Raw genomic sequence first — 24,491 nt, 5'->3', positions numbered from 1 at the left:
TCATCATCATTGTTCCTTTAGCTGCTTGCAAACATGGACGAGTTTGAATACATTTCGTTTTATTTCAGTCTGGGAATGAATTACAATGATATTCTTCAGGCGCTTGCAGTTAGGCATGGAGTCATTCTTAGCAAGAGACACTTAATCCGGCTGCTCAAAAAGCATAGGCTCACACGCAAACAGTATGCTACGGAGCCCCTCTGGTGCTAAAGGAACAATGATGATGAGTTAAAGGTCACGTCTTATATAGTTCACGCCTTAATAACGCGTGGCCACGACTTATTTATCTCGTTCCCACGCCTTAATAACGCGTTTTCACCAATGTCACCAGAGGGGCTCCGTAGATGGCAGTCAATGTGAATGGAAGAGAATCTGATGCTGTGTTTAGTGACAGCTGGGAAATTTCACACATAGATTAAATGTTCAACCTTAACCTGATGTAATGCCATATTAGACAAGTGACCATATCTGGTACCTTGTATTTATTTATATTCTTCTATTCATTTCTTATGAACTAAAGTAAAATAATTTTTTTATTATTATTATTATTATTATTATTATTATTATTATTAGGCTGAGCGACGTCTGGAAGTCCGACTTTACGAGTCGCCGCTGAACGCCTCACCGCGGACCCGCCCCCTCCGTCAGACATGCTTGTTGTATTCTCTGATTTCTCCACTTGACTCTTTATTTTTGTCAAAAACGCGCTTTTTACACAAAGTAAGTAATCTTCTCAAAGCGGCACGAACAACGGAGTGTTTCGACGCCACTTTCAACACCAGGACCCTCTCAAAGGTGCGTTATTTTGTGCGTTTCATCTCTTTCATTGATTCTCTCTCCTATTTAATTACAGTCATTAGCATCCATCTTGGTGGAAGATAATTAAAACCCCTGCAAAGGAGAAGGGTGAAACCTTGATCGTCCTCTTTTTAAATATGCTGTGCCTCAGAAGGTATATAACTTAACTTATGACAAAAATATTGATATAACAGGTAAGTAAGCACAGTTCTGCTGTCAGTGTTTTTGCATGCAGGTAACAGGGCTGCATTAACGCATGCTATGTTTCCTTCATGTTTTTATTGTACATTATTAGAGGAAAATCATACTGTGGTAATTTTCAGGACTCATTGCAATGTGTTTTGTCAGGCTGCACATGTAAAGAGAGTCCTCATGCTTTGGAAACATGAGGAAACAATTACTGATCAAATACTCCCCTGAACGCACCATCAACCTCTTAGGTTTAGTCATTTAAAGGCTCATAAGGTTTATAAATACCTGTAATTTAATCTATTAAAATATCTACATGTATCATTAAGTGCAAGTCATGTTCTTCACATGCAAAGTTTCATTAAAAAAAAAAGTCATTCGGAATCATTCAAGACATACAATGCTGTCAGTTTTGTTTTTTTTAATTTCCATTATGAATAGCATCCATTTGATAAAATTTACAAAGATCACATATTTTGTAAAATGTGTTTGCTTTGACTGCACAGTGTCACATTTTGGGATGATTAAATGCCTTGAACTTGGACTAATTTAGTGGATTATGATCAAAGAGAAAGCTAACTGATTGTAGTTGGATGTGGAGTTAATTTTAATGATGTTGGAGTTATGTTTTTTAGCATGCATGAGTTACATATTACCATGTAGCTGATATTCTCTTTTTTTTATTAGATTTGTAACATCACTATATTCTTACATTGTTTGCGGCAGAGCGTCCTGTTTGCTTCCCTTTATTTTTAAAGGGTTAACAGACTCCATTAGCTGTTACTTGATTGGTTTGTTCAGCTGCAACAGGGATTCAAACCCAGGTCTTCTTCACTCAAGGTCAAGACTTAACCATACACATCAATAACACAGCATAGTGTTATTGATATTGTTTAATGAATCAGATATTTATCATATAGATGCAGCAATAATCATTCAAACTTCACTAACTTCTTTGTTTATGTAAAAAAGAGGATTTATTTCAGCTCGATTTGGTGCCGTTAAAATACAGTTATGGGATGCATATGAATGGAAAAATGCACAAGCTCTTATTGAGTGCGTGAGCCACCGCATCACGTTCAGTCATCTGAGCTCCTGATGAGGTGTCTTTGTATCAAATGATCTCCCCTCACAACCTTTGTTTTAGCTTTAAAGCTCCATGAGTCATATTTCAGTTTTTACGTAACTGTAGTATTTCAGCAGCCGACACCAGAAAAAAAGACAAACGCACCAGAGACGGTCCCGTATAATTTGTGTCTTTTGTACGTCGTGATTTTGACGTAGCATCTCATAATTAGAAGATCTCATAAAAAGATTTCATAATCACAAGATCTCAATCTCTTAATTACAAGGTAGGCATCGCGTAATTGTAAGATGTGTATCGCATTGCTTTGGAAGCTGCTTTGCATCAAGTTTACATGCAGTCCGCTGCCAAATGCTCGAAATACAAAAGCCACATTTTCAGGTCCATGCTTCTCGGTAAAGGCATGTTTAACCTCTAACCCTCCACTCATCGTTTTCCAGGTTCTTAGAGATGTCGTCTGTGTGGCAGCAGGAGCCGTCGGGTTATTCCCCCTGTGTGGAGATCGACTCGAGCTCTGTGAGGACCAAAGAGCGCCTGGGGTCTCCGTCCTGGCTCAAGCAGGAACAGGACGACCTTCGCATCATAAAGTGGGAGAGTTTTCAAACGGGAGCGTCCGTGGACGTCGTTCAGGACAACACGCCCAGCAGCGCCATGTCTGGTAAGAAATCCAGTCGGCAGCAGCTACCCTGAAACGTTTCACCAGCCGATAGGCTGTGGTGCAGACTGCGTCTTCTACATTGTCATAAGTCTGCCAGTGTTAAAAAGCTCTAACTTTCTTTTATTTGTGAGAAAAGCAGCCACTCCCAGTTTTCTGCCATTGAACTCACACTTGTTTTCCCGTGACTTCCCTCTAAATCAATTGACAGAATGCAAATAGAACTTTCACGCGTCGTACCAGTCTTTGCAGTGGCCTTCAGGCTTTTCGCAGCACAGCTGTTCTCGCTACCATCATAAACACGCAATGATATTTAAGAACTTCACTTTTTATGGGTAATTCATGCCCAACTTTATCCAACACCTGCAAACAATTAAAAGCTTAATCTTTCTTTTAATTGCAACAGAAACGTCTGCCATTTTTCAGCTTGTGAATGTTTTCTTGCTTTTCTGTAACATAAAGCAGAGTCACAGACATGCATCATGCGTTTTCAAAAGTTTAAAATGTTTACGTTTTAAACGTACTAATTGTGGCCATTCCGAATGTGATAAAGCCAATATGCGAAAGTAAAATGTGCAACCGTGATAGAGAGTGTGTGTATCCTCAATGAATATGTTGACTATCTCATCCACTTTGTGTGTTATTGATAAACAAACTGTAGAAAAACCTGCAAAAAAACAGATTTGATTTGCCAGAAATGCAGCCTTATTTATATTATACTACATTATTGGCTGACGGTATTATTAAACAATTTATTTATTTATTTATTGTAAATGTTCCTCCAATCATGTAATAATGTACTATATCATGGACAAAGTATTTAATTTTTTAATAATTGATAAAATATCTCTACACTATTCACAAATTATTACAATATGGGCTTCATCATATAGAAAAATGCCTATTTTTTCCTATTATTGATTGTTACACATCTTAAGAAAGAAATATAAAGAACCCTGACTCTAAACCACCAGAATTGTGCATTTTCATCTTATTCGAGGAATAAAGTGTGTGAGATATTTCCTAGCCGCCTCACACATAGATGGCCTGCCACCGAGGGTCCTGCTGACCATCACCAAGCTGCAGTGCATGCTGGAGAGCAAACAGGAGCGCATCGCAGCGCTGGAGAGGCAGGTAGACGACCTGATGCAGGACCGCAAGTTCCTCAGGAGCCAGATCGAAAACCTCACCACCAATCGCTCCATGCCTGCGTTTGTGTCACCCAGCCCAGTGGCGGAAGGTCGGTGCTTCACTTGAGGAACCTATCCAGTGTAAAAGCTGTGGGAAGTTCTCATTCAGTGCTTTCTGTTGTTTTCCGTTCCGTCTGCAAAGCTCCTAAACCCAGCAAGGTGCAGCAGTCAGAAAGCAAGTCTCGAAAGAGAGAAAGAGCCTCTTCGAGTTCCTCCAGCGGCAGCGACAGCGGCTCTGAAGCGTCCGACTCATCCGTCATGTCGGCGGCTTCCAGTGAGCACAGGCGGAAGAAACACCACAAAGACAAGAAGCGGTCGAAGAGAGGGAAGGACTACAGCAGGAAGAGAGGTAACGAGGCCCCCGGAGCCAGTGTCGGGTATCATGACCTGCACTTTAAAAACCTCTCACCGCTTCTTCTGATGGTGGTGGAAATATTTCATATGGTTGAGCCTGAGCAGATCGAACATATCGGACTGTAAGCTCGGCTCTGTTGAAGTTATCGCACATCTGAAGTTTCAGCACAAGGAAATGCAGAGTTCGGTGTGACCTGATCGCTGAACGATTCCTTATCAGATCAATGATTTAACTCTAAACCCGACCAGCTGTGCTATGTGTCTTATTTATTGGACTGAGTGAAACAGCAGATTGAACTTTGGATGACAGATTATCCTATATACCAACTGAGTCAAACATAAGTGCTCATACTTTGTTAGGGAATAAAAGAGGCTGCAAAACAAAATAGAGGAGGGACGCAATTCTTCAGCATGTTGTTGATGGTTTGCCAACTACAAAAAGGTCTCCAGTTTGAAACTCCATTACATGTTTAATTTTTGTCTGCACTTGTATTTGATTATCACAACAGATCGCACCGTAAAGGTAAATAAACACTGAGAGGTTGTTGTCGTCCTGCACGAAAGGGTGCAGTCAGACTTATCAACATACCAGAGTTTATTAAATCTACGTCTCACAGCGTTGCAGCCGATAAACTTATGAAATGATAGTCTTAAGAACAGGACTGCTTTGGATGACTGAGCAACGGCTTGACATGTGTAAACCCGAAGCAACTCCTGTTCTTCCTCTTCAAGTTCTTAATCTGATTTGTTTGAGAATTAAAAATTGAGCCTTTTGTTCTCCACAAAATACACAACTTTGACTTTGAGTCTGGTAAATTAGTCCTTAAATGCAAGAACTTTACTTTCTTTCCTGTGATCTGCTTTTTCTGAGCTCACAGATTTCTGTATCAATGGTTGTTAGCTGGGGAAAAGGCTAAACGTGCCCACAAGCACAAACTTTAAATGCTGAAACCCTTCATTATTTCTGAGTTACCTCCCTCAGGCCAGTCAGGAATAAATCATGGAGATAGGCAATGTTCAGATCTAGCTAATAAAGACATTTGAGCTTCTTGAAACGTGTAATAAATAAGATTAGATGATCAAAGTGTCACTTTGCTATTATAGTTTTCTGCTTCAAACGAATGTGCCCCTTTCCATCATAACTGTTTCTCTCAAGCTTGTTATGTCTAGTTCTGTCTCTTGTGCATCAATCAGACCAGTCAAAACTCACAGATTATCTTTTCTACACATTATTGTAATTTATCTTCTGACTGAGGTCACTGCATGTTGGTAAAGTGTAATGACTTGGGGGGGGGGGGGGGGGGGGGGTCTTTTTAGGCAAATTAAATTGGAAATGTAACTGATAAACCTCTTGCTAGATGCAACAGTAAAACTACAGATACTTGATTAAGCAGTAGAGATTGACACATTTTAGCAAAAGTTAAAGATGTCGTTACAAAATCAACTTTTTTATAGTTAAGGCAGCTGCTGAGACTCTTTATGTTTCATACTTCTGTGCCTCTTTCCCTCAGCGACGGGCGTCCAGTACGTCATTCACCGCTACAAACAAGTCCTGACCGCCTTCATCAGAAGAAAAGCATGAGCGAGGCCTTCCGCCACCTGGGCATCGACCGCAACACCATCGCCAACACGGCGTCCATCGCAGAGCTCCACCTGGCCGGCAGAGACATGGTGCCGCTGGTGGGCATGTTCCGCCAGGGAGAGGAGACCCTGGTGAGCTACGCCCAGAGGTGCACGCTGGTCATCGACGGCGACGCCGACCTGTCCAGAAGAATAGACCAGATGAAAGCCAACGGAGAGCTGCTGCCCATCTCAGGGAAGAGGCCCCGGGTGGTGCATTCTCACCTGCAGCAGCTCGGGGGAGCTGTGGAGAGCATCTTGATAGGGTGACACTGGGTTATTTGCACTTGGAGGCTGGAACAGGATGCGTCCGTAGCAATATTTTTATTATTTGTTTTTAGCCCAACTGGAACTACTGACTTTCAATGCCATATGTAGCTTTTTTTATACACTTTTGATGACCAGAATTGACTCGTCACTACTGAATGAATACATCAAGAATGTGAATTTTGTTCTTGCCAGTCATTAGAATTGGTTTGCTGATTTCTAAGGATGAAAATAATTTCACTGTATTTATTTATAACTGCTCACACAACTGAATATCCAAGGTTTCAGTCTGAATTGAGTCTCAGTTGTCATGTTCTCCAAGTGACTGTGTGAGTTTCCCAGTTTGCTCCCACAGACCAGAAAAAAAAAAAAACGTGCATTGGAAGCTCATTGATGACTTTTATTGCCAGTGACTTGTTTGCCCTGTGATGGACTAGAGACCTAACCAAGTATTTCCTTCTGTGAATTGGATACAATAAAAAAAGATGGATGTATTTATTTATATATGTAGTTATATAAATAACCACAGGATGGCAGCAGTCGCATGTTAGATTAGGTTTACAACGCTCTTGTCATTCACTTCAAAATGGTGGAAAGTCAATTTCCATTTTCCTGCACCTTAGTTCTGCTGTGTTTGTTGTTTGAGTGAAAATCTTATTTTCTTTGTTTTTTTTTAATTATCTTGTAATTCATCTGCTGTAATTGAATTACTTGAAAATGACAACATGCTGACAACACAATGAAAACAGTCGGTTATCCTTTTTTTTTCTATCTAAGGATCATTATAAACGACCTATACATGCTAATTAAGGAAGGATGCTTTGTTACATCAGTCATGACTACGTGACGGCAGGTAACTTTTACTTTTCTTCCTATTTACTGTAAATCGATAGAAAATGAATGGTGATCCGAGGATAGGAAGATTAAATAAACATAGCTAGTTAGGTGATACTGTGGAAGATTTGTTTTGCAAATCTATTATAGGAGATTGTATGTCGAGCTCAGTGTCTTCTATAACCAGAAATGATAAAATAATTTATTTTGGACGTTTTTTTGCTTTTTGTGGCTAGTTTTTTGGTTTAGCTGGGAGTTTACATATTGTTCCTGTACATGGGTGGATTGTGTATACCCCCCCCCCCCCCCCCCCTTAAAAAACACATTTATGGATGATTGATGACTTTAAAACTTCCAATCAGTGTGAGTGCATGTGTGTGACTGTCTGTTTTTCTGTCCTCTGATGACCTGGTGACCCCGTCTTAGGATGTAGCACACCTTCCTCCATGCACACCTGGGATCGCCTCCAGCAGAAGTTGTGCAGACTGCTCAGTGTGACATCCCCGGCCGATGGTGAGTGTCAGTGCAAAGTGTCACCGTCGCCTTTCCTGCTGTTTTCTCTTCACACGGAGTGACAAATTACTCGTGCAAAACCATTAGAGGGGCTGCGCCCGCACTGTTTATCTTAGTGCGGGACTCTGTCAATGCCATTCCTATTCACACACACCGGCTATCTGCTTATCTCACACTCTCGCGTCCTAACCAACCCCCCCCCCCCCTCTTTTGCTATGAACTCATTCAGTCATTTCTCATCACATATCACTGCTTCCATCTCTCCTCATTCCTCATTTTGCCGCCTCTCATATTCTCAGCCAAAAACGTGGTCAAGAGGTTTGATGGTGTAGAGACATTTTATTCGGAGGCGACTGCAAGCGACCTTAAGTTCGTCTCGGCGTGTTCGCAGCCAGAGGGGACAGGTGCATGCTGGTCTGCACAGCAGCGTGAGGTAGCGAAGGGGTGGCTGGGTGCGTCTCTCTGCCAGCACTCATCTCGTCCCTCCTGAGGCATGCAAATGTCACTTTAGTTCTTCTTATCACCAGCACAACAGTCAAAACCTCATTTTCTCTCTCTCTCTTTTTTTTTTTTGGTTCCTCCTCCTGCAAATCATGACATGAAAAAGCAGGCCTCAGAGTATGGGAACAAGATGTGATTCAGGTATTTTATTTCTGCGCATCACCTCTGTTGGTCAGCATGTCTGAAAAAAAAGGCAGCTGCTCACAAGAGTGGCACCAGGGAATTTGGTGCTAATGACTCGGGGGGGGTGACGGGGCTCAGAGCTGGAGATGGAGATAGGATGTAGGCCTAATCGAGCCTGAAGCATTGGCCCCTCCTGCTCCTCCTCCCCCGGCTCTTTGACTCACACCCGTGCGGGTGCCAGCTGGGACTCCATTTTGTGCCTTTCCTGGCTGCAGGTGCCGCGTCACTGCAGAACCTGAGTGCTGAAATCCCACCCCCTTTCTGCTTGTCGCCGCCATCCACCTTTTAATGCTTCTGACCTTGACAAAAAAAAAGAAAAAGAGCATCTGGACGTTCTCACAGAGCGGAGCTTGTAATAACCACCAATCATCGTCTTAATGGTGCAAACAAAATGTGTTTGAACTGGCGAGTTCAGCCGGGCTGGGGGGGGAGGGTGTGTGTGTGTGTGTTATTTTTTTGTTGTTACACTGGCAATGTGTGCCAGACCTGCTGCGTAATAAAAGCTTCAGACATATTATATAAAAGATCAGGAGGCTTGTAAATGAGCAAAAGGGCTCAGAACCTGAAGACAATAGTGCCTTGAAAAACCGTGACCTGGATGTCATGTCAGAATAACAGTCACTGAGATTGCTGTTGTGAGATGTTGAGCAACAGAACTCGGCTTATGCTGGCTTTTCTTTAGGCCTATTGTTTCAAAGTCAAGCAGATTATAAATGGAGTATCGCGACATTTGACATCTCAATAAAAAGGAGCCGTGTTGAAATACTAGATTTGTGTGAGTGAAGCAGAATATATTTTGGGTTTTTGCTCATACTGCAGGTGAATCAGAAGTATAATATTAACAAAAAGGAAACATGTTTTATAACATACTGCAAAACCACAACCCACTACAGAACTCAAAATGTTTGCTGGAGATAGCTTTCATATCTTGTAAATGGGGTTGTAATATCCTATATCTGTAATAAAATAACACATTACTGTAATGCCACTATTTATTTGGAGTAACACATTCTTAACTGATTACTATTATGCCAAAAAGAACTCGGTTTGAACTTGTACTTTTTACAAATGGTTGCAGAGATGCTGTCTCTCTCTCTCTCTCTCTGTTCTGCAATTGAAAGTACTTTACAAAGCCTTACAATAAAGAGATGTAATCACATTCCCTTATTAAGCGAGACCTTAGTTTTATGTTTTTATGCTGTTTCGTACTTATCACGTCTGTCCGGTGTGGCATGACTGCTGATCATGGACTCTCGCTTCAATAGTGCGTCCAGTTGAAAGTACCAGACTTTAATAATGATTAACTCCAACAGACCAAAATAACATGTGGGCTAATGCTTGACTTCCAACTAACTGAACTTTGGATGAACTTAATGAGTGAATCAGTCATCAGATGGACCCAGGCAGTGCTGGCAGCTAAGCTAATGTGTCACACAGCCACACAACTAAAACATCTAGGATAAAAGAAAACCATCAGTAACTCACTTTGTTTTGTTGAGGTAACTTAAATAACCTCCCAAACTTGTAACTCTATTTATGTGACAAACTTTTTTTTCCTATTCTGTTTGTGACTTCCCGATTGCTGGTTTGAGCTTCTTCACCTTTTGCTCGCCCTTGGTCTTACTGCTAATGAAATCTTAAAATAACCTGCTGGCTGCTGGTTAGAAGAAAAATAAAAAGTGGGTCAGAGCACCAATGTGACACCAATTCGATACAAAAGCATCATGTAGTGCATTATGGGTATTTACCCCTTTGGTAGAATGGAGGTGGGGGCTGGAGTCTGCGCACTGGAGGGTGACTATTCCTGTCCTTTTTCCGCAGTGACATGGCATACTGGTGGAACAGTGTTTGTCATAGTTTTCTTCTCCAGCATTGAAATCAATTGTTTTTAATCTCCCAGCTTGAAGGTTTAATCTTTATTCACTGCATCACAGCTTCAGTGTGACGCTCCGTCGAGCTGCTGGAGGCACTGGAGGACAGTACACGCCGTTCTCTTTGACTGTGTGGACAAACACAAATGCACGGCATGCCACACCCCAGCTGATTAGATTAAGTGTGATGGGTATACCAGCACACCAGCGCGAGGTCGGTCTCGTAATTGAAGGCGTATTAACAGGAAAACACGGGCGGCGTGTGCGAGAAAACGCATGCTTTTAGAATACCTGGTCAGACAATCTGCCATGTTTACGGTCCCGGAAGCTGCTCATGCTGACAAATAGATCCAGACATCAAACAACCATTAATGACACCTCTCTTAGCAATTATAAAAAGGGTTAAAAAAAAAAAAAAAGGCAGGAGATGCTAATCTGAAACCACAGACCCTCTTGACAATGACAGCCTTTCTGCCAGCGCTGCTCGATCAACAAGTCTTGAGGTATTGCTGGTGCGCTCTCCATCTGGCTGCCACTGATAAGAACTTACTGGGGGCTGCTGGGTAATAGTCTCGCAAAGCTTAAAAGCGTGCATGCAGGGGGTGTGTAACGGGGGGGGGTGATCTATTCTGGAGGGAGGGGGGAGACTAAACCTCATCTCCCACCCCCCTTTTCCATGCAAACACGAGTGAAGACAGCGCCTTCGATGTAGCCAGTGGGAGGGTGGAGGTGGGGTGGGGGGGGGACATCACGCTGCCATAGTCATGATTTGCCTTGAGCGTGATTTAACTCCGGGAGAAACAAGATGGCAGCCACGGCATATGAGGTGCGAGAGATTGTCCCGGCATGTTTACCATGCAGATGCTAACTGGACACCTGACTGGCTTCTTCTCATTGCGCGGAGGCGAATATGTAAAGCTGCTACGACCTCTATTTTCAGGGTCAGAGCCACTGAGCGTTTCCCCCTCAGGTGTCCTCAGACAGACAAGGTGCCTCATGGGAGATGTTAGAGCAAAAAAAAAAGGGGGGGGAAAAATGATGAATGGATGTGCGCTCCAGGCTTGAATAGGTTGTTTTGTGATATCTGATTGACTGTACATTGATGCGTCGGTGCAATTTTGTGAATTCGCATTTTTAAAGAGGCTTTGGACAAAAGGTGGCCTCAAACGATCAAATTAATAGTAAGCTTTTCTCTCCCGCCCAGAATCCAGTCAACTGTAAGCTTCTGAGAGGAGATGATGGAATGTGACGTGGAAAAATACGCAGGACGACAGCATGAGGGAATCTAAACCCGACCCTCAAATCCTGTTGGTTATTCCGTCTGTGACGCAGGGAAAGTCAGACCAAAAAACAAACCATATGAAAGGGAGTGGATGCCGTTTGACACACCGCGCGCGTGTGTGTGTGTGTGTGTGTGTGTGTGTGTGTGTGTGTGTGTGTGTGTGTGTGTGTGTGTGTGTGTGTGTGTGTGTGTGTGTGTGTGTGTGTGTGTGTGTGTGTGTGTGTGTGTGTGTGTGTGTGTGTGTGTGTGAGAGAGAGTGAGTGTGATGCTGTGTGTCTTCTGATGTGTGTGACGAGGGAGAACTAGCATGTGGACAAAGTAAATGCAAGAATGAAATGAGTGAAATGCCACTGGGCATTAACCGCAGGTCAGAGCTGTTGTATAACTTACGTATAAACGCAGATAGATCAAAGGTTGGGCTGTAAGTGACTGTCTCCCACAGTAACAACATTTCACAAGCCTTCATTGTCAAAGATACTTCATTGTCAAAGACAAGTGCATTAATATAACCGTTTCCAACATTAAACTAGTAAGTTTGGCGGAAGAAGGAGAATGAACACAGGGCTAAAATGTAAACAATGGCGCCCTGTTAAAAGCAGAAATTTGCTGATTTTATGAAAACTGTTTTCCAGCTGCCCCCTCATTATCTATAATTGTTTTTACTTTTACTGTCAGATTAGGGGAAGCTGGGCTTTCCTGTGTTCCCCTCTACTTGACCTCCATTATGATAACAGATGCTAATTACACAGTTCTGGGTTTCCCTATGAAACCCTCCATTGTTTTCCTTCATTAAATGCCCCCCGTGTTGCATTTCTCATCCTTTCACAGATTGACAGTTCATGCATTTGGGAATATTGAAGCGCTTTAAGCCAAATTCATTCATTCTTTGTGCATTTTGTGGCATTATTGTCATTTTGTTGCGTTCAAGGATTGTCTGTGTGAAGCTGGCAGTGTTTCTGAACATGGAAATCCATGTCAGTGGCCATATGGAGCAAACGCTGATTAATCAGTATGTTCAATATGTTCACTGTGTCAGGAAGATTTACAGCAGAAAGATGAGCTAAAGGTGGGAAACTTAAAGTGAAGTTATGAATTTGGTGAAAGACTCGGGCCTATTTTTATGTCAAATATTTAAGATAGATAGAAAATAGTTAGGATTGTTAGCTAGAATATCTTTGGTTTGAGTCCAGTTGAAGACTAATTGGTGACTCTAAACTGCCTGTAATTGTTTGACTGTCTCTCTCAGTGTTAACTGTGATGGACCAGTGGACCTATGTGACAACCAATTATGTAATAACTTCCCAATAATGTGATAAAATAGTAGAGATGCTTAGTAGCAACATGTATGAATTCTCAATGAATGAATAGGATAATATAATATAATATAATATAATATAATATAATATAATATAATATAATATAATATAATATAATATAATATAATATAATATAAAAAAAGCATACATCCAGTCATATATTATTACATTATTGGCTTCAGTTATTGCATTTACAATTTTGTTTTTTTTTTTAAATAATAATACCTCAGTCATTATCTCATTGGTACAAAATGAAATCTATTACACTATGTGGAATTTATTATATTACGGGCTTTATTACATTGAAAAGGTATTACATTATTGACCATTTTTATATTTTTGGTTATTACAGATCTGGTAACACAAATGATATCAAATAGAATGAGATTGATTACGGGTTGATTTATGACTGGCAGAGGCCAAATGTGATTGAATAAATATCAACATCAACAACATTAATCACAAACATGAACTCGCAGGTTACTAAACTCACCTTTTTATAATTTTATAAATGTGTGACAGGACCCGAGTTGAGCCTTGTTTTGTTGAGTATTCTTTTAGGAGAACACTCGCAAACACAAAGACCTGCTTACACATTCACTTTCGGGGGAATTAATACTGGAAAGCAGCAGACGGTTATTTGCATCACCAAGTTATACAACCCCTCTCCAGTGGTGAACACGCTCGAACCCTGTTTCACTGATGAGTCACGACTCGGGCTGCTCTGCGCCGTGTCATGATCCCGCTGATTGTCTGCGTGTGGGATAGCAGTGGAGTGGGCAGAAATGGTCAGGAAGCTGTTTGTTGTTAATGTGGTGCTTAATGCACTCGCTGAAATACGAAAGGATTTTTAGCCACCATAACAAAGTGAAGTCAAAATGACATTGTAACTCAGACTCCCTGATGGTCAATGTATTTTGAAACCTGTGATATTTAGATCCCCACATATATAACTTGTGATGCATTGATAAGCATTATTATTTTACATTTCCAACACTTCAAAGGTTCTGTGGGGAAGATTTTGAGGAATGCATGGACAGAACTGTAATGTTTCTTACTATTCACCTAAGACAGGTTTTATAAAGGTGAGCTCATAGTTATTTTTTGTCATCATTACATTTCAGGTACTGCAAACACATATTTCTTGTTGAGTTATTTTAGGATTGATAGGGGTTGTTTTTTAATTCAGTAAAGAGGAGTTTGGTGAAATGGTGTATTATGGACAACAGCTTGGAATGAAGCTGATGCTAAAGCTCACAATTGTTCATGGGAAACCAGCTCTGCAGCTCAACACCTTATTTGTTTTATAAAGAATTTTTGACGTCAGAAAATCCTATTTAATGCGACTGAACGTTTATACTTTACTGATTGGAGGTATCAGTTTGTTTCGGTGTCATTACATTTACAGGATTATAGTAATGTAAGAAAAGACCACCCTAATATTCAAAATACTTTCTCTTGTGGGCAATTCACTATGACACAGTACAATACTGTCCAGTTCATCTCAATGTTCATTGTTACATGTTAGCACACACAGGTTAAGATTCAAATCCTCATCCAAAAAGTATCTGTATTTAAATCCCTCTGAACACACCCAGTGGTTAATGTGCTACACCACAGGACACAAATAGTTAAACCTAATCTGAACATCTTGTCTATTAAACAGGTTAACATATGCAGAGCTGCAGAGAGGATGCAATGAACAAACGAGTAACACTGTTAAGATCTGCAATTACCCAGATCAAAATGAGAATTAATTTTTTTGTATATCAAAGGCTGCTATAAATACGCTGCCATTCATCCTGCTCACGCAACCCACAAATCCATTAAGATCGCATGGAAACCGCAGCTTCTGAGATACTCCTGCGCTTCGAAAGAAAGCTTGTGTTACATTCAAGTAAATTAATTTATGCAAACATTTATTTTTATTCTCCAAATATCACCTCAAGGTATGTTTTCCTTTGCTGTTCAAATAGCCAACGAACAAGGTGAACGTCTGCACACAAACTGCACAAACAGATAAAGGAAATAGACAGAGAATGCAAATTGTGCACTAAATATTCACTCCTGCGCCAAAGCAGCAGTGACGCACAGATACAAGTGCTTTAATGGAGAAGGCTGTCAGGTCAGCTGAATAAAGACTGACCAAAATGAAGCTCCCCGCATGTATATGGCCGAGGCAATGATAGCCTAATGATCTTTCTATCAACTGCACAATCCCAATACTCATTTCAGTGGCTCATAATATGCTATACAGCACAGCTGGGGAAGTCACGGCCCAGTGGCTCGCCACAATGGCAGCCAGGCATTGACGCCAGGCACGGGCCTGTCAGGCATTCACACCACGTACCTATGGCCACAATAGCCTCATCAGTAGCCTTATTCAATCAGTCTTCACAGACACAGTCAGCTGAGGCACTGCGTAGCCATCCGGCCGTCCACTGATCTGCATCAGGGAGGAGTCAGCCGTCACACCGTCTCTTAAATCTCCTTGAAGTGATCTCTGATTTTGCCCGATTGTGTCTGGCACTCTGTCGCCATCGTTCCTCTCGTTGCCTTCGAGTGTGACCACGTGATCAGGGCTGCGGAGGGAAGGGGCAGCGCCATAGTGTCATGCTGTTTCTTTGAATTGTTTTAGCAGAAGTGTGTCAACTGGCGTTTGAGTCAAGAGCAATCTGAAGCGAACAGAAATTGAAGATACCTACATGCACCTACTTACATGGTCTCGTTCACACTGCATTGAAATGCAACCTAGTTCAGATTTTTTTTCTCACAAGTGACCCATATCCAACCTGTTTTTGTCGCCATGTGAAAGTTCCAATTCAGATTTTTTTCACACCAGACCCAGGCTTTGTTCGTATGTGGTCCCAATTTGGATATTTTTCGACATGTTTCTCTCCTCGTTTTGTCTAGATTTTGTCGGTTCATATTTAACAACCACTTGAAAATGGATCTACACGGGCTGACTAGTCTTGCCAGATATGGCGGGTATCCACCAATTGGGGAGCCAAATTCTTCTCTTACCGTACAACATTAGTTCACGTATAGTAGTTGTCCAGTTTTAACATGATTCCTACACAGGCTGAGATTTAGGCTGGTTTTTGTTGAGATGTGTGGGTTTTACGTTGTTTGGGCTGGAAACAGTGAGTTACATCTGAAATCCACATTGTGATGCTGGAGTAGGACAGAGCAGGATGCGTTTGTTGGTTGCAGAAACCAAATGGGGGCTGGACATCGATCCCCCAATGCCCCATACAAAGAGTGTGAAACTGCAGATCAATAGCCTTACCAATCAATCAATCAACCTTCATGAACTGCTGCATGTCCTTCAGACCATAGTGACACAGCCAGACTGGTGCACACAAGCAAGTTTGAGGTCATTTAAACATTTACGCCTCAGAGAGACAGATCAGCCTGAAGCACTGTATACAGTGGTGTGAAAAAGTAATTGTCTCCTTCCTCATTTTTTACTTTTTTGCATGTTTTCCACACTTGGTTTCAGCTCATCAAACAAATGTATACATTAGTCAAAGATAACACAAAGAAACACAAAATTGAGTTTTTAAATGAAGGGTTTGATTAATGAGGAAAGCCTTCATTGAGATGCCGTGTCATGACCTTAAAAAGGCAGTTCATGCTTGAAAACCCTCCATTGTGGCTGAATTCTGCAAAGATGAGTGGGCCACAATTCCTCCACAGCGTTGTAAAAGCACTTTTACACCACATGTACAATAAAATTTGCAGGAGAATGGTGATTATTAGTGTCACAATGTGGAGGATTTATATAACAACAAAACATGGATTAATGAGTGGGCCAGCAGAGACAAAGCTAAAATTACTTTCTTCCAGTCCAGCCACTTCATTCACAAGTGTCATTTCTGCTCAACAGCAATACCCTTCTGAATCTCTACACATTTCACTGATGAGCTGAAAACATGTCTGCAAACAGGTAACGTACCTTCCTTATTAAATCTACTTTTAGGTGTGAACATCTGGTTTTGGTTTCGGTGTTTTGTGTATTCGAGAAAAGACTCGTAAACATGCTGTGATTATCCAGGGTGCTTTCCATTATGAAATATGGTTAACAGCTGTCGGGATCACCTCAGCCAGGGGTTTGCAATATTTAGGAGCAAAATAGCTGCTTTCCACGAAATGAAATTGATCTGGAGACACAAAACATATTTAGTCTTTAAATTGAAGGTAACTCAGTTCAGAAGTTATATAGCGGCACAGGAGAGTGACGTCAGTGGCTTCTCTTGATGGAATTGGCGTTGACTGAGAATAGAATAGAATAGAACTTTATTTGTATAGCACCTTTCCCAGACGTGAATCATAAGGTGCTTAACAGCACTAAAAACAGAAAAGATAGAATAAAAATAGATACAAATCTGTGTGCCTCGTCTCTTAAAGAGGCAGGCACAATAATTAAAAATTGTTTACATAGAATTTTGTAAAAGCTTCCTCAGGCAAGATAAAGAATTGTATATGACACCAGAGCTGAAGGTTACACATTTCTCATGTTGCTAACTTTAGCATATTTTCTCATTTTAAATAGTTCTCATTAACTTCCCATTAAGCCCATTTTTTAAATGTCTTTAAATAGAATTTAAAATTTCTTTTTTTTCTTTTTCTTATTTATCATGAATTTTTAGTTGAAATAGGCTGGTTTCTTTTGAGTCCTTACAAATTGTGTCCTGCTAACGATGCATGAAGAACTGCATGGAAGATTAAATAGATGAGCATGTAAGTAATGAGAACCATCTATTTGTTTTTTGTATTTTAATGGTTGCAATAGGAATGAAACCTGTTGTAAAAACTTTTTGTGTATATGTACAAGTGTTGACTTCCTTTGGTGACGTTGTGGAAAGAAGATCAATTGAACAGACACTTTATATCATATTCCAAAGTTAATGTAGCCTCAATGCAAAAGCATGACCTTTCTTGACCATAACGCTCCTGTTTTACAGTTATGACAAACCTTTTATCTACAATTAAACCGAAAAGCTTGGAATATATACTTGTGCAAACTTAAAAGTAGGCCGTACAGTTCTGTACTCGGAGGATTATTCGATCACGCCATCGAATGTGAGTCAGAGGATGAGCGATCTCGTCAGTGCGAGAGGATGATTCCTCAAGTCGTGGTGGGATGAGGGGCTCACAGTACAGCAGAGCAGTATGTAGGTTACCTGTCAAGAAGTTAAGCCTATTAACGAGTTATGTAACACATCTCACATCTGGCTTGTGCGTTTGTCATCCAATATTACATATGTGGTAGTTAAGAAGGGGAGGTTTTGATTGAGATGATGTGCATATGAGGAACTTGTCACGGTTTTCCTGCTTCATGGAATTTCAGACCTTATAAGAGCTGCTGGATTACAAATGAAGGTTTAATGACCGTGAAGGAGCCAAATTTTAGACAATTATTTCATAATTTTCAAACATTAAATGATAACAACTCTATGGTCATGCACATTAAATATTGAGATTCCTCCAACATTTTTTAAGGTGTTTGTCTAATGAGTATTCTGTTTCTCACTGGAGGATAGACTAAATTAAACTAAATTAGAGAATTGGTAACTAAGACAATTCTGGGTGATTTCACTCTCGAACTGTTATTGAAGTGTCTGATGTGCCTAATTATAACAGTACACAATCCTAAGAAGTCAAAAAGGTTTTACAGGTCAGATGGTGGGATGGGGGGTGGGGGGGCAGTGTTCTCACTGAGCTGGACCTTTGCCCACTCTAATCACATGGCCATTATGGTCATCAGTGCATTTCCATTCTTGGTCTTGGTTCAGCCTGCAGGAGCCATTTGTAAAGCAGCGGAGCAGGAAATGAGGTTGGTGCACCGCGGCCGCCCGAGCCTGCAGGACGCGCTTGAGGGAGCCACACTTAAGTCGGCAACGTTGATTACGCAGCGTCCCTCCCAGACAGGCGACAGTATTTTATTGGGGGTTGGTGGGTCATCATTGTGAGGGGAGATTGGAGGTGGGGAGTGGAGACAGAACTCGGATAGTGTTGGTAATGGACAGAGACATCAGCGGCTCCCCAGATTTATTATTGCCAAAAAACACAGGTGCCCCGAAGCCGGATGATGGATGAGGCTTTCCGGCGTGGTTAAAGCACTGGACTCACAGTAGCTCATCTTTTAGAAACGAGATTGAAATTGAGTTTTTGTCAGGTGTTTTATTATTCCTCAGCAGAGTTTCAAGCAGCAGTCTCTCATTCGTATACTTCTTTTTTATTTTCAATAGTTCATAATGCCAAACAGTTTCATTTTAAAAGGGGATAAAACATGTGCAATAAAAGAGCAGCTGGTGCAGTGGAGGATGACTCTAAACCCAGCAGCAGAGAGCAGGACCAGTGTGTGTTTGTTATTTGAGATGACAAATGAGAAACCGCCATCAATATTTCAGTTAAAGCATGAAGTTACCCAAATCAGGTAACACTGATTACACACTGCCTTAAATGGGCTTTAATTCGCTCCACGGCAGAAGGGCTTCGGAGTGTGGGAAGAGATGAGCCCGCCCTTCACAGAGCTATGTTTCAATCCAAGAAAATAGTTTGGATTAAATGTTGGACATTTCCTTACAGGTTTCAGGCTCCGCTTACACGTCAAGGTTTCTAAGAAAACACATCGTTTCGTTACAGAAAAGTTTTGTGTTTACACAGCAACGTTTTGAAAATAATGCCCAGTTACACCGAAAGACAGAATTGCTGAAAACATGTTGTTAACATACCGGGCTTCCAGTTGGCTCAGCTGGTTGTTTTTGGTAATGAAACCACACACACACACATGCGCAAAGAACAATACGATATCACAGATATTCTTATGGACAGACGATGAAGGTGCATTGCTACGAAACTACCAAGTCTCTGGAGTCCACCATTGTTGTTGTTGTGCATTTACTGAGCATGTGCAGAAGAACTATTTACTACGGACGTGGTGGATGTGCACGGTCGCAGTGTTTTCGAAAGGTTGTGCTTTCCCACGTTTACACATTGAATGAGTCGGAACCTTTTAGAAAAAGTAGCATTTTCCTCCATTTACACAGCGATGGGGCATTTTCAAAAAGTACCCCCTTGGGAGCCATTTTCAAAAAGATGCATTTTCAGCGGCAGTGGGCACCGTTGTCATGTAAACAGAGCCTTAGATTGGATTATGTGAAACTCAAATTGTCTTCTAAACTGACCTCATTAGACTTGGCAGGGACTTCTGCTTATTGTATAGTCTGCAAATCATGTATAATCATTTTAATTTTTGTCTCACCTACAATCATAAATTAAGCAGTTGGGTAAATAAGCACTCGGCTGAATACGCCTAATAGGCTTTCTTGATTTGTTCAGAACCACAACATTCAGATACAGGATGGAGACATGCCTCTGATTGTTTAGGGGAAAATAATCACTGCGCCATCTGTTAGTCTGTATGATAAATTATCAGCTTCACTGCGGCAGCAGCAATTAGTTTCTGACAGTTTGAGCAGAATCAATAATTTACAGAGAGTAAGTCATAGCTGCGTGAAATCTCACTTTTCCTCAACACAGAGGCTGATAATTGTGGACATTTTCAAATGATTTGTGTACTGTCAATTTAAGGTATCAAGTAAAGAACAATTGGAAGGACAAAAGGCTGGCAGAAATCTTTTGAAATGCAAGATGATGCAGAACAACATGCCGTTGAACGTTATGGAAGGTAAAAGATAGCGGTTTTATCAGAAGCAATCACATCTGCAGCAGTACATGCTAAGAAGTGATCAGTGTAATGATCTGGGTGTGTTTAAATGAAGCCAATTACTCACAAAGGAATGACTTTCTGATGTCTAAATCAACACAAGCTAGTAATTTATTCCTATCTGTACTTTTTAACAGAATTTGTGACAGCATTTCATCTGAAGTAAACAGATGGTCCAATACTCTTAAAGACAGCAGCATGTCCTGACATTAATACATTTCAAATAGCAGCCTGCTAAGAGTTTGCCAGAGACAAGAAATAACACACATTCACACATGAGCAGTTTCCGGTTTTCAATTAGCCTCAAATGTTTGTTTTTGGACAGTAGGAGGAAACAGTATATGCACATATACTGAGATACCGTGGGAACTCCACAAAGGATCTTGAACCACTCCACCACTAAATGCTATTGTCTCTCAGAAGTATAACTTGACAAGTATGCTGTTGCAAAATCAAAGCGTGCAGGGTGTCTTTGTTGTGTCTAATAATGTTGTCACATGCAACACGTTAAAATATTCACAACTTCAAGGTGCACTACTCTTAGTTTTCATTGTTATATTGTAGTTTGATTATTAAATTGGCAAATTAGTCATTGGCACTCATGCTAAACTTTATTAATATTATAAAAACAAAACATTAAAATGCTAATCATTTGGCATGGAAATCACATTGTGTTCAGTTGTTGTATAAACCACATTCACTGATAATTTATGAAAGGTCACAGTATGTTTGTGTGGAAATTCAAAAAAGCCACAATTATTGACAAATTATGAAAACTGTTTTTCTAAGTGTGATTGAAAACCAGATTACATGAAGTTAAAACACTGTGTCCACTGGATAGTCACACTGTTGGGGTAAATATCACAGTGTGTGGCACAGTTAATAAAGAAAATAATAATTTATCTAAATTGGTTAAATGGTATTATAGTTTTGTTGAGAGGGTTTTGACTATAATGTTGAAATAAGAAGGCAGGAAACTTTTTTATTAGTGGAACAAAAAAAGTGCTTAATGGGTCATCACATATTTGACTTTGACTTATATAAGTAAAAAATTACAATCCAGGATATATTGAGCCAATTTCTGGCATGAAAGGTACAGATAATAAACCCATTCAATACGTTTTTCTTTTTAGAAAATGTAATTTTCACTTGTAGGACTCAGTATTAGCAAGCATTAAATGACAGCACCACTACTATGCTACCCCAGTGAAATTTCATCCTGATCTGTTTATGGTAATCCTGAAATCATAAAACTTGTTGATGCGCCTCCTTAAACACTGAGTGTGTGTGTGTGTGTGTGCGTGTGTACAGCTCAGCACCTTACATTGAACTCTCAGTGGAGCTCTGCCGCGGCCTCTCGGCGGCTCGCTGCCTCCTGCTGTAATGGGACACTGCTAAATGGTGCTGCGAGCGCCTCTCTCCAGTCACGGCCTGTTGCATCCGACTCGCTCCTCGCTGCCGTCTGCACGCACGCCCGTTGTCAGCCCGTCTCCTCTGGACTTGTTTATGACACCATCAGACTCGTCGGCTGCTGCCTACTGGACGTCCTCATGCTGAAACTAATTACTTAAACTAATTACTTGAGCCGAATAACTTTGCCGCGCTTTCCAAGTGTGCTCCTTAGTCTTCATCTATGATAGATTGCAGAAGGAGCAGGGACGCACAGGAACAGCATCCTGCTCCTAATTGTTAATGCCATCATCCACAGCTGACACCCAAGCATGTTAATGCACTTAAAGAGTAAGTATGATGCAGCCTGCTGGCTTTTTAAGTGTGCTCAACTCTGCTTTCTTTCACTGGCTTTCTAGGCTCCCCACATGTAAACACGACTACTTCATTTGGGTTTCTTATTTGCAAGCAGTGGGAGTGGCTCTGCAATTTGCAGCTGTGTCAGTGTGTGCATGTGTGTGTGCAACATGTATGTATCTGTTTGTCCATAGGTACGTTGATCTGTGATTTACCCTCAGCATTCATGTGTCTTACTACTTTTTCTCCATCAGTCATCAAAGGTCAGTGAATATTGACGCTGAAATAAGTCTTGTAATGTGATTTCACTAAATTAGAGTCTTTTACTTGGTCAATTTTAGCATTTTTGACCTGCATTTATAACTGAATAACACAGCAAATGTATATTTTCCATGTTGCACTGGTATGTTTTGCATGTTGGTCAATTTCTAAACTACTGCCGTGTGGTTACTCTGCTCAATGGGCCATTTTTGTGTATTTTAAGGACTTTTGTTTGCATTTTTGGATTGCGTCACCAAACTCTTGCATTCCGAGCTACAGTATCATTTCTTTTTCTGACAGTGACGAGCTCATTGAGGCAGATTATCTTGCGGACTGGTGCTCTTATACTGCTGAGGTTAAGCTGAAACTTTAACCAACTCGTTAACGTTACAGATTAGCCTCAAGTGGCCAAACCTTTTGCTGAGACATCACTCGGATCGAACTACATTCCCACTAAGGGCTTTTTTCTATAAGCATAATTGATCTATGCAGTCAAACTGTGAAAAGCTGCAACATTTCGATAAAACCTGTTTGTGTGTGCGTTCGTCCAGCTTCCACATGTGCGATGCATTGTCTGTGCCCATGCACACAGACCACGGTTTATGCCACATGCTCAAACAACTAATGAAAAGTGACAGCCAGCCAGCGCTCCAGGGTAGACGACGTTAGATAAGCCCCTGCATACAGACACTAACGCGCGCGCACACACACACACACACACACACACACACACCAGTTCCTTCTGAGAGGTTATTCCCCTGCAGCCTTGTGCTCCCGTTGGAGGTGTCCAGTGTGAGTCCTTAGGTTTCGGCCTCCTGTCTCATGTGTCGCAGCATGTTGACACATATAGAGCCAGTGATGTTTTATTGAGGATGTCTGCTGGTTACTTCGACAGTGTACATTAGGTTAACACAAGTGCAATTACCAACACGAGGATACATGTGCAAGGACTCTAATTGCTCTGCATAAGCAATGACTGATAATATGCCTGCACACATTTTTTTTTTTTGGCAGGAAGTGAATCAGTCTTTGTATTTTGCATCTTCTACAAAGAATTTACCATTTTCACCTCTGTGCACTTAGGCCCTCTAACCAGCTTTCCCTTGTTGTATGAATGGGCGTCTATATGAGGAAAGGCTCATGCTGCAAGAGTGGCTAATTCCTGCTAATCCCATTCGTATCTCCTACCTTCCCAATGGCAGGTGCAGAGCAAGGGGAATTGCTCGTGAGATTAGCACCCGTTAGCTCCTCCTCTGTGGTTTACACTCACGGGCAGTTCAGGGTAGCCTGCCACTGCGCCCATGCTAACCTTTTGCACAGAAATGGATTAATTTGTTTTTGCAAAATGCCCCGCGTCTTATTGAGAAAACAATGTAAGTTGTTTTGCTTTTATCAAACTTTAGTTGCACGGACTTTGTGTTTGTTTTTGTGGTCATTTGACTTATTGGACTACTGACCAAATCAGGTACACTTAAAAACCATTAAGTTTCTCCATTCCTTTGCATGCCACTAAAATCACAGCTTATCCTTTTTAGTTTAAAAACATTGTTTTGCAATGTTATTTTGGATCAAATGTGATGTCATATACATGAACATCCACCTGCTAGGTCTGAGAGAAAGGAAGATGTGTTTTTTTATTATTGTTAATTGTACATTTGTGTATTTCAGCTGTTTACTCAAACTTTTGCAGCTCTGACGAAATCAGTGCTACACTGTTAAAGCCTCAAACCTCCGAGTTAACCTCAAAATACCCCGGATTATCCTCTAGTTAAACTCTTTTTCTTCCAGTTTAATGCACAAACAAGCTAGAATGAAGCACTTTGAACATCATGAGCCACTTATCTGGTTACACTCTGAAAAGTACTGAAAAGAGGTTATACGAGTATATAATAACAACAATTTAAAAAAAAACAGGAGAGGTTTGGAGTTTAGCACTTTATCTAGTTGTACTTCACGCTTTAAATCGATATAAACTAATGAGTACCCAAATTAGTTCATTCAATTACATGAAACATCCACCCAGAAATAAACGTTATCTTCCATCTCCAGCTTTCCTTTTATTCATCATCCTTTATTCCGTCTCTGCAGGAGA

General features: G+C 41.0%; 1 protein-coding gene across 1 annotated transcript; it reads left to right on the top strand.

The window, feature by feature from the left end:
* Nucleotides 1-2,521: 2,521 nt before the first annotated feature.
* Nucleotides 2,522-6,160, top strand: LOC308143820 (coiled-coil domain-containing protein 106-like; the record flags this gene model as incomplete). Its single annotated transcript, XM_080514741.1, is given in 5 exon segments — nt 2,522-2,729; nt 3,754-3,966; nt 4,059-4,265; nt 5,782-5,835; nt 5,838-6,160. Coding segments are annotated over 5 exon segments (1,005 nt in total).
* Between the last annotated feature and the right edge of the window lie 18,331 nt (nt 6,161-24,491).

The sequence above is a fragment of the Blennius ocellaris genome (genome assembly GCF_963422515.1).
Source record: "Blennius ocellaris genome assembly, chromosome: 19".
NCBI lineage: Eukaryota > Metazoa > Chordata > Actinopteri > Blenniiformes > Blenniidae > Blennius > Blennius ocellaris.
The sequence above is the reverse complement of the archived record's forward strand: the minus strand, read 5'-3'. Positions and strand labels throughout refer to the sequence as shown.